This window comes from Camelus ferus, chromosome 8 (genome assembly GCF_009834535.1).
Source record: "Camelus ferus isolate YT-003-E chromosome 8, BCGSAC_Cfer_1.0, whole genome shotgun sequence".
Taxonomy (NCBI): domain Eukaryota; kingdom Metazoa; phylum Chordata; class Mammalia; order Artiodactyla; family Camelidae; genus Camelus; species Camelus ferus.
This window is the reverse complement of record NC_045703.1, coordinates 40,122,273-40,139,763: the sequence shown is the minus strand read 5'-3', so window position 1 is coordinate 40,139,763 and position 17,491 is coordinate 40,122,273. Positions and strand designations below refer to the sequence as shown.

Here is a 17,491-nt window from a genome sequence, read left to right as displayed (position 1 = left end):
ATGATACGGTTGTTCCCACATAGTAGTCATAATCATTCCACGTTTGAAGACAGTGTGTTTTGCTTGCTTATCTCCTCATCGACATCCAGGTTGATAGACTCAAAGTCAGGTTGTCCATCAGTCTCCCAGCAGTTACTGGAGCCCCAGTATGTACTGAGTAACGTGAATTTCAAAGCAGAAGGAGGTCACAGTCTAGCCAGAAATTATTGCAAATAAAACAATGAATGGTACAAAGAAGCTGGGAGAGAAAAGCAGAACATACTAATTAAGGACTAAATCATATGATGCAGGTTATACTCATTATAACCACCTAGAGAGGAAAGAGCCACAGAGACTAGGACAGGCTAATATTTTGTCAATGATCATCTTCAGTTTTACAGTGGTTGTTATTATTAGTTGCTTACAATGAGTTTATTTATCCTTATTTAAGTGACCAGTTTTTTCAACCCAAGGGGGAAAATATAGTGGAATAATTAAATGTACTTTTTAATTTACAATACCAAGTGAGAGATCAATGCAGGCTGAATACTGAACAAAGTAACATCTCACCATACTGATGTTATCTTTACCACAGTGTGTCCTTTCAAATCAGACCCTGTTATACTTTTGTGCCTGTCCTTTGTCATGCAAACTTAATCATTTATTACTACTTTTCTCAAATCTCTGCCACTCTTTTATTAAAAAAAACTGTCGCCTACAAACCACTTTTTTTTTTGCAACCGCTTACATTGTTTAGGTAATGAGCACATGTTTAATAGACAAGGTTTGTAACAATTGGCATCTCTTAGACAAAGTGAGGAAAATAGACATAGAAAAAGCACTAATATTGTCATATCGAAACATCTGGTGAAAACAAACTGATGATTTAATCTTCTCTTACATGGAGATTGCATAAGAGGTAAACCTTCCCCATTTTCTAATATTCATGGCAATGGTTACATTAATAATTGCTTTTTTTCTCCCCAAAAGAATATTTTTGGTGTGTAAATTATAAATAGCCTCCTGGCAGAAACTGGATAAGCAGTGTGTATTGTTTTAAATGACAAAATAATATGAATTATACACAATTTAAAACAGGAAGAGAAGTTGTATGGTTTCCAAATGTGTCATTCAAGTGAGAGTATATTTGTGAATTTAATTGTGGTGTTAAGCCTATTAAATAATAATTATTAACATGTTTCCATTTTATCCTTTACCTATTAAGTACTAGCATTGAATGTTTATGTTTGTGTGATCTGCCTGTAGTTGAAAAGATACGGATGTTTTATCATCTGTATTAAAGCACCAGGTAGAAAATTCTCCATTAAAATAACGAGTCCTTTTTTTGTCTTTCTGAGATCAATTCCAAAACCAGAAGATTCTTTATTAGTTGGTTCTATGGTTCTTTTTTAAGCTTTTCATATCTCTTTGAATTGCTTGTAAATATGGAATATTTTCATGGGTTAGAGACAATCTGAAAAAAAAAAAAAGGAAAGAAATTTTCCTGCAGGTGAATAAAAAGGATAGGTCAATTGCAGCATCTCTTCCCTTTGCCAAGTCCTGCGTGGTGTGAAAATAGCTTTGGGGGTGGCTGAAATGTGTCAGACTGATTATATTTTGTAGAATGAGATCCCTGTATAAAAGAGAAGCAAAACTATTTCACAAATGCCGTTCAATAGCTTTAAAAATTATCTCCCTGTATTTGAGGATAAAGGTAAAGGAAATTCACAATGAGCCTCGGATAACATGGCTTACCTAGAACTGGAGGAAAACTTAGGTAGTCATCCAGACGTTATTCTACATCAACCCTTTAAAGATTTTTGAGGCCTATCAGAGATGATGATGATAACATTGATGATGCTGATGAAAAGATTTACCAGTCACCGAGCACTAGCAGTGTACCAGGCACTGTGCTAAGTGCTACACATGGATCATCTCACTGAACTCTCACCAAACACTAGGAGGTGGCTTATAACTCCTCCACCTCATCAATTAGGAAATTGAACCTAGAGGAAGCTGCAGAATTTGCTCAGATCGCTGGATATTATCTCCAGCACTGTGGGGAGAATTATAAATATTTCTCTGGAAAGGGGATTACTGCCTCTTAGGTTTTCTTTTTTTTTTTTTTTTCTCTTTTCTTCACTCTGTATTGAGTGGTATAATTTAAAACAAACTCATAATCTCTGTTTCCCTCATAATGCAAATTTGACATGTACTCCTAAATCTTGCCCATAGAGTTGCCGCAGAAAGGAGGCCATCAGCAGATAACTTTTAGCTGCCCTTGCTGGCTTGTCAGGGAAAGGAGTCTGGATATCGACAGCAGAAGCACTTTCCTTCCATACTCGAGAGCACAAATAGCTTCTCACCAAAATTACTGGAGGAATCTTGGTACGGTTTACTTTTAAACTTCCTAGATATCTATTAAGCTGGCCATAAGGCCTGATAAAATATCACCCAGTTCCATCATTAGAGTTTAAATAAATTTTGTTCTTTGTGGTTACAGTGGCAGCAAATTGAGATGGAAGAGAACAGAGTAAATTTCTCCCTAAGGTTGTTGGTCGGTCTGGAAGTTAATGAGGATGAAAACAACAGATTCTAGCAGTTTAGGAATTGATTTAGCAATCCACTGTGCCAGCTGTTCTCTGTCAATAACCTCTTTGGTAGAATCCTCAAGTCAAACAACCAGAAAAGATACGAGACAGAAGGAGGCATATTGATTCTCCATGTTTAGATACTTTGCAAAAATGTCAAGCCTCCTACCTCTTAGAAAGGGAGTTTGTTATTCTGCTTGTAAATTATTTTAATACATTTGTAAATGTAATGATTTTGTTTTGTGAGCTATCTTTTCTCTTATTTCCTCACCTTTGTTTGCTACGCATATTCTCACAGATCAATAATTTGGTGTGCCCTGATTTTCAGCCTTTCAGTAAATCACTAAAGTATATTGAATGTCTGAAAAGTCATTCTGAATGTAAACCGTGAACTATTACATTTTAACTTGAGAGCTATGACGCATTAAATGTACTCATATTTAGGAATATTCCACGTTATAATGCCCTGGTTGGTAAACAAAAACCTTATTAGAACTGATACTTCTGTTTTAGTAGCAATGATCAATTAAATTAAATGAGTAATAGCCCATTATTCATTAGTCAGTAAGTTAACATGGGGGGAAAGGGGCATGCCTGGGGAAATAGATAAAACTGCAGATTTTTAACTCAAAATTTTATTGAATTTTTGTTCGTTTTTCTTAAAAATCATTCATTTTTAATACTATGCAATTATGTCCTGAAAACTTAAACATAAAAATAATATTTTAAATATTTGTCATGGAAAACATTAATTTCTAATAATATAAACCATTGTTATACTCCATCTACTCCTACCACTCCACTCCTCAGAGTATAGGCATCTCCATTTTGATAAAGAATGTTAGATATGTTTGACATTGGCGAGCAGCATCTCAGAGACATAATTTGAATTAATTATAACCTTGAAAATTGAATTGACATAACTAATGGTCGAAAACATGTGCTATTTGTATTTTAAATCATCTTCAAATGAAACAACGGTTAAAATGTCCATTAAAAAATCATTTCACCATAATATGGAATGTTACAGTTAAGATCTGTTTTCTTTTAATTATTATGAATATAATTAACTATAGAATTGTTAAAGCATAATATAACAACACATGTCCTGAATTGAAATTGCTTAGCATTAGTCTAAGTTTTATCATATATTTTGTTCATTCCTTGTCCCATTATGCTATTTCTAAAGTAAATGCAAACACAAAGACAACAGGTTGCTGTTCAAAGATCTCTGCATTGGGAATCAGCATTCATGAGTCCTAATTTTAAGTCACTTTGGTGAATTTAGCAACTTGTTCACCTTTGGGCTTCAGCGTTCTCAGTGAATTCTCAGGTGTCTTCTGGCACTAAAATACTATTCATGTTACATCTGTGGGTGCAATTCTTTAGGCTGAAACATCATAAAGGATAATTTGCAGTAGTCTTTCCAGTTAGGGGAACCATAGATATTCAGATTATATTGCAAGTGTTATATCTTCTTTGGGCTGTTTAATATAGAAGCTACTTCTATTCATCTTTGGGCTTTAGCTCAGTTTTTCCCACTAACCATGGATAAAATAAAAGAAAATGATTACTTCAGTCTGGAATTATAAATGATCAAAAAGTAGAAACCCAAAAGATAAATAAATATAAATTTCATTATGTAATTTGTTGGAAGTATTTTCTACTCTACTGAGAACTAAATGGACCATTCATATTTTAATATTCAAACATTCTGGAAATAGTATAACAGAACAGCATTGAGCAATATTCATTTATTCACTTATTCTGGTAATCATGCATTTTCTCCTTTAATTATTCATGTTCCCTTACCAAATATGTGTTAATATTCCAGATTCTGAACTCAAGTTGCTCATAGTCTAGTGAGGATTAAAAAAACGAAAATAACAATAACAAAAACAGCCCAGGCTTGTAAATAAACACTTGTATTGAGAATCAGAGGATCAAGTGTACAGTATTCTGGGAGCATAAAGAGTTGAGAAGGGAGTGGGTAGAAGGGAATCAAGGAAGAGATTAAAGAGCTGAGCTTTGAGGAATGACTAGAAGAGGCCATGTTCTAGTTCTCATCACTAGGGGTGTATACCCCCATAGATATTTGACCTTTCATTGGGTGACTCCATGACAAGTAGGATATTTTCATTCTAAGTACATGAGATCGTTTTTATTTTTATTTTTGTAAATTGAGACTGCCATCCATCTAACATGCTTCATTAATCTCTTTTCATACCAATTCAGACTTTGTATTCAAAGAAGAACATACAATTCATATTACCTATTTGTCTGTTTCTCCCATCTTTCCTGTCTGCCTCTTGCCTCGCCTTGGGTATAAATATGATTTACTCCAGGCTTGAAAGAGATATTGTTCAGAAAGCTAGGAGAAACTATTTAACAAAAGTGAAGATAGAATAATTCTGACAGCTTTGAAAACGTCCCAGTTGACAGTCTATCTAGAACTGTGGAAATGAGAAAAGGTAAGAAATGGGCTCCATGAGGTCAATTTAGTATCTAATCAAGGTTAAACAGAACATGACTACTAAAGAAGACTATGAAAATTTTTATCTTAGGAAATGAGATATATATATATATTTAGATCCTCTAAGAGTCATGAGTCATTTATGAGTCTAAGAGTTATGAGTCTTAGATCCTCTGAGTCATTTATGACAGTAATTGGCAATTGTCTTGATCTTCCCAATAGACTAAATAAACAGAAAAATTAAATGGAGGGAAAAATCTTTATCTTAAATTGGGTCTTCTCTGTTTTGCATGACCTTGATTCAATCACTTTTCCTTCCAGAGACCATTTTTGTCCATCTGAAAACTCAGGGTGTCGGAATAGCTGATTTTGAAGTCTCTTCCACACACCCAAACTCTGTGATTATGTTTCTGTGCACCTATTTGTGTTAGGTCCCAGACCTGGGGTATTCTGTCGTAATCGAGGTACAAGGATAAATGGAACAATGATATGGCAGTGAATCAATCTTATTTCCTTTCTTTAGTTGGCTTTTCCATAGAAAAATTATTTCTACATTATAAATTGGAGATGAAGAAGAAACAACACTAATATGACCTTTATCATTTTTAATCCAAAGAAAGTATGAAATATGTATTTGGCTACTATTCCTTGCTTTCCATCAAAGTGAATATGCAAATATATAATAATACATTGGAAATATTAGGGAAGCTTTTTATCAGGATGCAGAGAAACCTTTCCAGTAGAAACATTTTGGCCTGGAGGATGCTCTTTGATCTAAGAAGCTGAAGCTTTTGGTGTCTTAAACACCCTTATAGTAGGGTAGCACAGCCAGTTTATACTAAATAACCCATTTGCTTAAAAATTTTCTAAAATCATGAAAAAAATCTTGAAAATTAATTACTGATAAAGTATATAATTGGGATTACCAGTAAGGTCACGTGGCTTCTCCTTCAGTGTTTTCTATGTAAGTCCTCTGGCAAAACTGAAAACTATATAATTCAAGTGACAACAATGACTAAGCAGTTAGTCCATAAACAGCATCTAGCTGAGTATAACAGAAAGTCGCCCGCCTTTATCTGAGTATTATATTTCTCATTTGTTCCCAGATGCTCAAGCCAAATTGTCAGTCGGCCTTACTTTCTTTCCTTCACTTACCATATCAAATTCATTTAAAAATCCCATTGGGTCTGTGTCAAAATGTACTCTGAATCCATCCACTTACCTCAATGTCTTTATTTTTCATTGGCCATATCTTTAAACTTGCCACTTATTACTCTAAATAGTATTCCTTATTACCCTCCCTTGATACATTTTTTAATAGGATATTTATTTCCGTTTTACTTATTTAGTTGCTCTTTTTCCTCTCTGCCCTGTAGAATCTCAGCTCCATGAAATAGGTGATTCTGTCTGTATTATTCACGGCTACAACTCCATCTCCTAGGAAAGCGCCTCGTACTGAGTAGGCACTCAAGTATCTGTTGCACGAACAACTGAATCTCCATTCCCAGCCCACGTGGCCTCTCACCTGGGTTGTTTCCATCATCTGCAACTGATCTGCTGCTGCCTCTCATATTCTTTTGTCTGAAAACATTGTTTTTGTTCACACAGCAGCCAGTGATCTTTTAAAAACCTGCATGTCATCCTCAAACACTTCAAAAGCTTAGCACTGCCCTTAGCACAAATCCAAACTCACTGGAGCAGCTGAGAATGCTCTGCTTGGAGCCTGTCTCAGCTCTCCAGCACCAGGGGCCTTTAAGCAAGCCGGGCCGGTGCCTCACTCAGGCTGCCTGACTTGTCTTTGCCTATTGGGGCATCCTTTCATCAGACCTCTTCCGAGGCTGCCCCCCTTGTATTCAAGTTAGAACTCATGTGTCTCCCCCTTGGAGAGAGAGCCAATTCATACATTATACACTTGTCCTGCAGTTAGAATCCTCACACAAAGGCTCCCTGCTCTTCTCCCCCCTCGAGACAGCATACCTTGGACTGGAGCCACCACTGACCAGGGGAAGAGCTGCCTCTTAATTTTGCACTAAGCAGGTCCTCCTGGTCAAATCTTGCCACCACGGACTGTGCACACTAAGAAAGAAGACGCTTTTCTAATTTGCACAAACACCATTCTTGCTTTTTGAGCTGATTTAGTGTGATCTCTTTCCCTCAGTTGTTGTCTGACTCTCCACTCTGTTTTGATGTCCCTGCATTTCTGAGATCTAAAATTATGTCTTGTTTTCTATTGCCTGTCACCATCCATCGCTTTTGTAAGCTCCATAACAACAGGGTTCTTCTGTGTCTTCACTGTGGTCCCTCAACTGACTTGTGGGTACTGTTATGCCCAGGAATACTTACAACAACCCAGCTGGAGGAGACATTATTGTTCTCATTTTACCTTGAAACAAATGAGACCCAAGTCAAGTGATAATTGCCCATTTATTTGTTCCCCCATAAAACTGAGTACAAAGGATGCAAATTACATGTGTAGAACTTAGCAATACACACCTAGAGTTAGAAACGTACTTATGACTGGAGTAAATACCTTGATCTACCCACCCCGTACAAACTACTGAATTTCCTCAGATTCCTTATTGATTCCTTATTGGTAAGTTCCTCATTCATAGGCAAACTCATGAGTCTGGGATTATTACATGAGTAGTGTCAAGTTTTTTATTTTAAATAAATAGTGTTGTAAAGAGAGGAGTGGCCAACACTCTAAGTCTCTCTGGTTTCTTCTCTCCGTTTTGTGACTGTTCCAAAAGTACAAGACAGAGAAGGAGACACTCAGTAAGGAAACATGAAGGTCAATCACTGTTTCCCTGTTTTAATAAAAGACACTAGCACAATCCAATCACACATCTTAGCCTAAAATGTAAACTATATTTTCATTTAATTTTAGTATTTGTTCAATTCTAAACTTTATAAATATTATTCTATGTGTTATAAAAATAGTCTAGGAACCTTGTGACAACATATATAAATAAAAATATTGCTTTAATACATTTAAATGACAATCTTTTTTTTTTTTTTTACAAAATTCAGATCTTCCCATTTTATGTTTAGTTCACAGAGATTCACAACTGCTTTTCATGATGGTGAAAGAATGAATTGAGATAAGAATTTGTAACATTCATACTTTGTACTTTTTAAAGATGTAAATGAATGTTAATTCAGTGGTCATTTAACAGAGTGACACCTTCTCTGTCCCAAGATCTATCAGCTTTCATTGTTTGCAGCACAGGAAGACTTTCAAAGGGTTTGTAGTCTTCTGGGTGTACTCAGTACCTCCAGGAAGATGCAGTGGGGACCCAAGGGAAAAATATCTAACAGACATTGGAGAAAAAAATTTCCTTAAAATTTGTTTCAAGGTTTAGGGGATACGCTTTAGTTGTCCAGAAATGGTTTAGAACCAGGAAGTCTACTTTAATAAAGAAACTAGGTAAATTAAACTTAAGTTTTGTGAATTGCTTTCTCCTTCACATCATCTGAATTCAGCTCGTAGCCTCCTACTTGACTTGAGATTCTGAGTAATTCCATTCGTCATTTCTAGCAAAGTAAAGAAAACAGCAGTAACTTACATCATTAGAAGGAATGCACACTGTATTCCATCCCCAGTGGAATTCCACTAAACTGAAAGCAATCAAATCGACAGTGGGTGAGGAAAAACTCAGAACAATAAAATATTGGCAGCTTACAAACATGCAATTCAGGTATTATGGAAATCAGCCAGCCAAAATCACTCAAGGAACAAAAAAATAAAGCTAATTCACTACGTTTGAATGTCAGAGGGATTTTCAGGCAGTAGCTTGTAAAATGAGGGGCACCTTTAGAATTCCAAGGTAAATTTCAACAATCTAAATTTTTCCTTCAAAGAGTAACAATCTTCAAGAATTCCAAAGAAATAGATTCCTAATAAAATGATAAGCCTCTTTGCTGTAAATGAGTTCCACTATGTCTGTCATATTTAATTTTATCTGTTGTTGTGTCTTTGTTTTCTTACTTCAAAAGTCTGTTTCAAGTCCCCTTGTGTAATTAGGTGGGATATAAATTGTAAACATATTATAGGAAAAAGAATATTTTGAGTATTTACTATGTGTTGGATGCTCCATCACTTAATCCTCGTCACGGCCCTGAAAACTTTCTTCATTTTATAAAGACTGTGAGGCTTAGCTACTTCATGAAATTTCCAAATTCACACGGACTGTTTTAAGTGATGGAGCTGCAACTCTCACATCTATTTGACTCCAAGCCTATGGTCTCTCTATACTACACAACATTGCTTTCATTACAAAAATTTTTTTATTAATATAACATTATACTCATATAATTTATTATATAACATTGCATATAATACATGCATACAGCAAAATGGTCTCTAATTTCAATAGTGTTCTCTGACGTTATTTGAGCATAAAAGAAGACTTTCTGTAAGTCAGTACTAAAGAGTCAGGTGTTATTATCAAGTATGATGCACCTGATTTGTTTTGGTGTCCCCTAGCATGACAAAAAGTTGTCCTGAGCTAATAATTCCACTGCCAGGGCTACCTAGCGCTGTCACTGTGGAGGCAAAAGGACATCAGGTGTTTTCTTCCTCTTTTTCTGTGGTCCTGCTTCCCCACGGCAAGCACTTGCTTCACAGTCATGCAGTCAACCAGGTTAGAGCATGCAGTACAGTCGATTACAGTCGTGGAGAATTTCTGATATAAACCCGATAGCACTTTGTGCTGCAGAAGCACCAGTTTGTCTGTTTTAATAGTTCTACATAGTTTGGCATCCAGGCCTGTTTTTCAGTAGACACTCTCTGTCTAGAACCTCCTTCTCCTCCTCCTTTCTTTCCTTGGGAAATTCTTTTTACACATTTAAAGGGTGTTGCAATGAATCCCCTCCAGAAATATTTCTGGGACATCTACTCTGTTTATATTGTTTCCCATCATTACAGTCTATTATAATGATCTGTCTCTAAGTCTGTTTTAGCCATTGTTGGGAACTTTGTGCTGGCAGCATTGGGGTTTAATGGTTCTTCAGTGCTGGGAACTGATAAGTGTTCACTAAATTTTTCTTTTAAATAAAATAGTGACTTCAGAGTTCCTCCAGGAAAGTATAAGAATATTTTGTCATGTGAACTATGAATTATTCTCTGGGGAAAGAACTGAATATACTTAAAAATCAGTTATCAAAGAGCTTATCAAGACTTTAAAAGATTATGATTATACATCACTACTTTTCAATAAAGTACACGACAGGAGAGAAAGCAGTTTAGTATGAACGGCAGGATTCTATGAAGATATTTTTGAAAATCTTGGCATTTAAGAAATAACTGATTTATGTATATTTATGGTCTCTTGTATTTTAAGCTTTAGATATTTAATTGACTCCTTCCTCAATCTAGATTCTCCCTAGATTTTAAAAACTACAAAATATCATCCTACCTTAGAAACATTTTTTTCAAGATGAGCTCTCTAGTAAGACTTGGAAGTGAATCTTTCCAAGGATACATTCCTTCAGTCTACAAAGAAGGTGGAAACTCAGGTTGAAAGCTTCACTCCTCTGTCTCTTTCCAGTTGCAGAACCCCTTACGTGTGATGACCCGCTGCCTGCCTAAGGGAGTCTGAGAGGAGCTCTAAACACCTCAAATCTGCTTAGGAGCTGAGAACCTGAATCCCTGTTCAACTCAGTTTCAAACTACAAAATGAAAATTATACCTACATCCTAAGGATCTTGGGAAGATTGTAGACTTAATAGATCACAACTGTTTGGGATCATTTTAGGCACTGTGTTTTTAGGCATTTTAGTAAGCACTATATACACGTTAGCTAGGGAAGAAAAACACTTTTTCTATACAAACATTAGCTAGGGATCAAACTCCTTTCTTAGTGTGCTCAGCCTTACCTTTTGTTTGCTTACTGAAAAAGGGACTTCCACCTTGTGTTATGTTTCCATCAAATCTTTGCTCTCATGAGTAAAAAATTTTATTAATAACATGGGTTGATACTTTCCTAGATTTATGGCCTGCATGGCATGAAATCATTTGCTTTGCTCTTGTTCATATACTTGAACACGCTCAAGAATCAACCTGGGTGGGTCTAACAACTAGTAGCAAGTCCTGTGATGAATGAAGACTAACCCCTTCTATGTGGCTTGAGGGCCTGGGATTCCTCTCTTCTCACCAGCGCAGAAGGTGGTGTGTGTGTGGCTCCAATGGCTAATCCTCTATTCACCAGAGCAAACTAGTTGTGACAAATTCTTTTTTTTTTTTTTTATGTATTTTTATTGAAGTATAGTCAGTTTACAATGTTATGTCAATTTCTGGTGTACAGCACAATGTTTCAGTCATATAGGAACATACATATATTTGTTTTCATATTCTTTTTCACCATAAGTTACTACAAGATATTGAATATAGTTCCCTGTGCTATACTGTATGAACTTGTTGTTTATCTATTTTATATATATCAGTATCTGCAAACCTTGAACTCCCAATTTATCCTAAGCAGGCAGGTCTGCTGACATTTGATAATATCTAGTTGTTGGTGAGATTTTAGAAGGTGCATGTGCCCACGTTGATTGTTGGATTTAAAAGAAACCCACAGCAGGAGCTGATGGACTGAAAATTAATGATAAAACATTTTATAAGGATTTCATGCAGGATCATATGTTAGTTAATGTTTACAGTTCGTGGCCCGGATGGTTTTGGTTAATTAAAGAAATCACTTGGGATAAGGAAGCACTCAGAAACGATTGTGGGCGCTTATACAGTTCATAATAAGCCCAGAGACTTGAGGGAGGCTTTCAAGGTTCTATAAAACTGAATATATTTTCCCTTTGGCCCATTATTTACTTAACTGCAGGTCATTTATTTTGGCAGGAGAAAATGTACCTGTTCAATATCAAAAGGCCTATGAATTTTAACCTTCTTTTATTGCCTTATTATATCATTTGAGAATTTTTAGTTAAATGAAAAAAATGGTGATTTTGCTCTATAGTAGGATTCCTCTCAGCTTCTGTGATTTTCGTTTCCATAATTTGAAGTGCATATTGAAAATAAATTGCTTTATTTGATTGCATGTGGATTTTCCATTAATGAAGTCCAGTAGATATATTTGACATTGTTATATACACCTAAGAAAAGTAATATATTCAGAAATGGCTCTGAAGATAAGTGAATCTGTGTTTGTATCCACCTAAAGATCTCACCTAATAACAATTTTTCTTCTTGCATAATAATATGGATTTATACTTCAGACTATGAATTATGCATGTGGGGGATGGATGTAGCTATTTTAGTTGTGGATATTAAATTTGTTAATACTTTTTTTTCCAATACCTACTGCGGCACTGTGTGCACAGGACAAAGCCCAGCCATACCACCTCCATTACCAACACAGCAAGCTTCCCGACCCCCTCCGGCATCACCCACTCTTGAAGGCAAGTATTTCATTTTATTTTCCAAAGATCGTCTCTATCGTAGCCAAAACAGAATGTAGAGAAACAAAGTGAAACAGTGACAGCAGCAACAACAAAAGCCGTGTTTTCTTGGGTAGTTTTAGTATGCCTCAGCTGCAGTTTACTTTTCCCAAAATCACAATATGCTCCTTTTTTAAACACCAAACATTTCCTCCTAAGATTTTGTATCAGTAACCATCAGCTTCCAGAGGAATGAACGGCTTTATACCCTTGAAATCAAGCTAGAGGGCGTAGGGACCAATGGACAAGGATACGCCCTGGGAGTCTTGCAGTTTGACGACTTGGTGAATTGAGACTCTGGTGCCAGACTTCCTGGGTTTGAATCTGAGTTTCACCTCTTACTAGCGGTGTAAATTCGGAAAATTACTTCAATTTACTCTCTATGAATTTTGTCATTTCTAAGATGGACAAAAATAGTACTAATCTCATAGAGTTATAGTGAAGAGGGAATGCTCTGTGTGTGTGTGTGTGTACCTGCTTATAAGTGCTTTATGAAATTAGCAGTTAATACTATTATTAATTAGTTCTTTAAAATATGATGTTCCCAGATGAGCAAAATTAGAAGAAGGAAGTATCATCATAATCAGTTTTGCCAGACATTCCGAATCATTTCCCAAAGTCTTCATTCATTCATTTCTTCAACTAAAATTTGTTAAATTCCAACCATGGGCTCATGTCAGGTGTTGTCCAAAGTACTGGGATTCAGAGATTAATGTAAAAATAGCTCCTGCCATACCAAAATGCAGTTTTCAGATACAAAATTAAAGGTAATTAAAGAAGATCTGAATCTAAAACACAAGTAGCAAAAGCCAAGTATGCCACTAATTTTCTGCAAGAGTACAAATGGAGGTCCCCTCCAGATCATAGCAGCATTCCTCCCCACCTCCCCCCAGCTCTCTCCCACACTTAAAGGGACCTCTGGGGACCCTGGTGGACACCAGCCTGCTTACTTGCCTTCTGTCCACTCTGTCCAACAGCTCCCTGTTGACTTTGTTCACCCCTTGAGACTAGAGGTGACCACAGTTACGATGATTCTTTCAAGAAGAGACCCATGAAGCCACTGGCATCAGAAATAGGGCTGTGTGGAGGGGAAAAAAAAAAATCAAGACCCCAGGATGTGGAGTATAAGAGAGAAGAGATTCTGTAACCACACCCTGTCAACCTCATAGATTCCTAGGTCTGGGGTGGGTACAGCCAGAGGAGGGCCCAGGAGAGCACATAAAGCACAGAGCCTCCGGGAGGGGCCCTGGTTCCTGATTCTAAGAGGTGTGCTGATTTACCACAGCGTGATAAAACCAGCGTGAATAATAAGTCAGTACAGAGTACTGTGAAAGCTTAGAGAAGAGAGGGCATAGCTCTGTTTGGAAGAGATAAGGAGGGTCCCAGGAAAGGCTTCTCTGCAGAGATGACTGTGGAGCTTAAATCTCAAGAATAGGTGATTATAAAGCAACAAGGAAGGCAAGAGCATTGCCAATACCATGATTGGCATATGCAAAGGCATGGAGATGAGGAAAAAATAAGTTTGGTTCAGAGTAGTATAAATAGTTCAGCATGGAGAGAAGGAAGAGGCGTGAAGAGATATTAGGTTAGTTGATAGAAAGGCATGTGGAGGGCAGATCATGAAGTACTTTGTAGGCTAATAAACCTACAATATACTCAGCCTGCAGATAGATTTATCAACATTTTCTGTCTTTAATTATCTAACCTTTCTTTCCTTCCTTTTTTTTTTCTCTGATCATGGTTTTGTTTGTTTTGCAAATCTCTGACATCATCCTATTTCATCTTATTTCACCTATTTCAAGAATTTTTTTTTAAATTTTTGACACATTTACATGGTTCAAAATTGAAAAGTTTTAAAAATTACATAAGGTAAAAAGTCTCCCTCTTGGCCCTATCCACCAACTACCCAGTTCTCCATATAGGCAAACAATATTAGTTGCTTGTAGAATCTTCCAGAGATATTTTGTGCGTGTGCAGACACAAATATTTCCTCTTTAGCTAAAAGTTTTTTTTCTTAGGAAGATGGGAAATTTTCCATGGATGGTATAGAGTTGTCATTTAGAAAGATCAACCTGGCTGTCAGTCTGCTGGGCTAGACCTGGTTTAAGATTGATTGAGGGCACTTGGGAACAGAACGGTCCAAACAGAATAGTCCAAAGCCTGAACTACACAGAGGTGTAGTGGATGGAGAAAAGTGGATAGATCAGAAAGATGCTTGGGAAGAGAATCAACTGGTCCAGTGTTCTGATTTGCATAGGTGCTTAGATGGAACAAGAAATGAGAATGACTCTAGGCTTCCTGAATTAGATATCCAAGTGGACAGTGGCCACATTAACTAATATGGGAAACCACTGAAATGAAACAGGTCTAGTGAGGAGAAGCAAGGAGATAATGGGTTCAGAAAGGATATGAGAGTTTTCCAGGGAACATCTAGGTAGAATTACTGAGCAGACCATTCTAAATTGGACGTGGAACTCAAGAAAATATTATATGATTGTTATAAGGAATTATACCCTCATATAACCTGTCCTCTCTTTTACATCTTGCTTATCTTCTCCCTTTCAAACCCCACCCCCAAATGAATCTCCAATAATGATGAGGAAACGTCTGAGAATTTCAGTCCACCTCATGTATCCTGAGACCCCTCCTATAAAGGTGACCCGGGCTCTGTTGATTATTTCCTGTTGATTAGAAAGGTAGTGGGAACTCTGTGTCATGGGAAATAATACAATAATAAACACCCTGTGCTCAGGAATCACACAGATCTGGGTCCAAATTCTGGCTCTGCTCTTTTCTACCTGGATGACCTTAAATGTGATACCTAAACTTTTAGACTCTTTATTAGTAAAATACTGATACTCATAATATCTACCACAGAGAAGTGTTTTAAAGACAGAATAAAACTATAATAATTGCAATTTTTATTATTGTGTTTGATATAGATGAACATAGGAAGTTCTTTGACTGCATTTTATTGGCTTAACACAACTTTCTACGAAGAATAGTTTGTAGATTACCATTATTTAAAAAAATGCATATGTGTCAATGCAAACAAAATGTTGATGTGTAAAAAATCTTACAAATCCAACCAATTGTTTTACATCAAATATCTGAATTTGGTAGCCTGTTTAGATAGTCTTTTATTTATTTTTACTTTTTAGTTAAATCTGAATGCTTTTGCAAGAGATGCATTGTCCAATTCACCACAGACCCAACAGTCATTTTGGCTATACATTTGTGTTTCACACAGCCAATAGCCAGGGAAGAATCTGAGTAGCTGAGCAGGTGATTTTCCTAAGTTTGTGTTATAATACCAGCATGTTCTATGTACTTTTCTGGCCAGATTCTGACCAAATCATGCCTTTGGCTATGTTCTCTTCAATTCACATTTCTATAGAAATACTGTTTGCTACACTTAAATGCATTTTACATTTGATATTCCAAATCTCTGTAAGTTGGACAATAGTTATTTATGATTAACAAACGTAGACTTGGAGTTTATTTATTTGTGCTAAATTAGTAGACAGCAGGACTGGGATTCCAGCCCTGAATTTCTAGTTCCATGCCCAGAGATCTTTCTATCATATTATCATGCAGTCATTGGAGTCTGAGGAGTCAGTCTTCATGTTTTCTGAGACATCAACAACTTTGGGAAAATGAAGACAAAGTTTTGTGCTTTAGAATGCAGACTCTGATTTAGAATGCAGGGTGGGGCCTGAGATTTTTCATTTTTACCAAGCTCCCAAGTACTGCTGATGCTACTGGTCCAGGACCTCATCTGAGAAGTAAATCCCTAGGTGATTTAGGAGGGAGGTGGAGAGAACAGTTGAATATTTCTAAAAATGCTTGTAATTTAGTATTAGTCATCTAGATGACCTATAAGTTGCCAAATGTCCTTCAAAATGGCTGGAATGACACAAATAAAGAAATTCTGACTGCTTGTTGTCAGGGAAAAAGCAAAAGGTTTCAAGCCAAATACCTAAGCATTATAGAAATTCTCAAAAGAGAGCAAGAGAAATGCCATTGGGAATAGGGGGAAATGTTACATTATACTTGTAAATTATAACAACCTATTATATAGTATGCAAAATATTTTGATTTGGCCAGCTACAAATTGAATGAATTAGCAGTTGCAAATTTCAAGTAAGAATCCCATACAATCTGTAAGTCAGGACTGTGTCAATACCACCTGAAGAAAAGAGTTTGTTTGATTAATAGGGACCATGATTTAATGAAAAGTTCATGGAAAGTCTCCCTCTAAGAGTCCAAATCAACAATACTTCTTGAATATTTAGAGAACAGCCCAGATTTAGTCCAAGTTTTAACACTGTTGTCTCCCACCCAAGTCAGCTACAGACACGTAGTATTTAGCCCACACATATCTTTTATTTATTATTTTTTGAAAGTGATCGATCATCTTGGGTAGTGTAAGCTTCCCACTGTCTCCAGTGACTCTCATGCCTCCTTCTCCTGTTCACTCCATTGGGTCCAGACTTCTTCTGTATGTGTGACAATTATGTGAAGAGAATTTCTTCTTGGTATAATAATTTCTTAAATTCTTGATCAACTTTGGTTTCAAAATCTGCTAAGGCTGCCTTTGCAAAATACCGCAGGTTGGATGTCTTAAACAACAGATAGTTATTTTTTCACTGTTCTGCAGGCTGGGAGTCTGAGGTCAGGGTGCTAACATGGTTGGATTCTAGTGAGAGCCTATTTCCTGGCGTGTAGGGCCACCTTCTTGCTGAACCCTCACATGGCAGAGAGGTGGCAGAGAGGGAGCTCTGGTGTCTCTTCCTCTTCTTAGCAGGGCACCAGTTCTCTTGGATCAGGACTCTGCCCTTACAATCTCACTTAAACGTCAGTTTCTAAAGGCCTTATCCCCAATCCAGTTACATGGGGGTTAGGGCTTCAGCATGAGAATTTTGGAAGGACACATGTCAGTCCACAGCACTTGGGAACCTCTATGCTTAGTTAATAAATAAATAAAGCAGCTTAA

At 36.6% G+C, this 17,491-nt stretch overlaps 1 protein-coding gene across 1 annotated transcript in view; it reads left to right on the top strand.

Annotated features, from left to right (window-relative positions):
- TRDN (triadin) overlaps positions 1 to 17,491 on the top strand; it is a 303,753-nt gene that overhangs the window by 115,095 nt on the left and 171,167 nt on the right. The window contains exon 10 of the mRNA XM_006189572.3: positions 12,379 to 12,456. Within this exon, the coding sequence (XP_006189634.2) occupies positions 12,379 to 12,456 (78 nt within the window). The remainder of the gene's footprint in view (positions 1 to 12,378; positions 12,457 to 17,491) is intronic.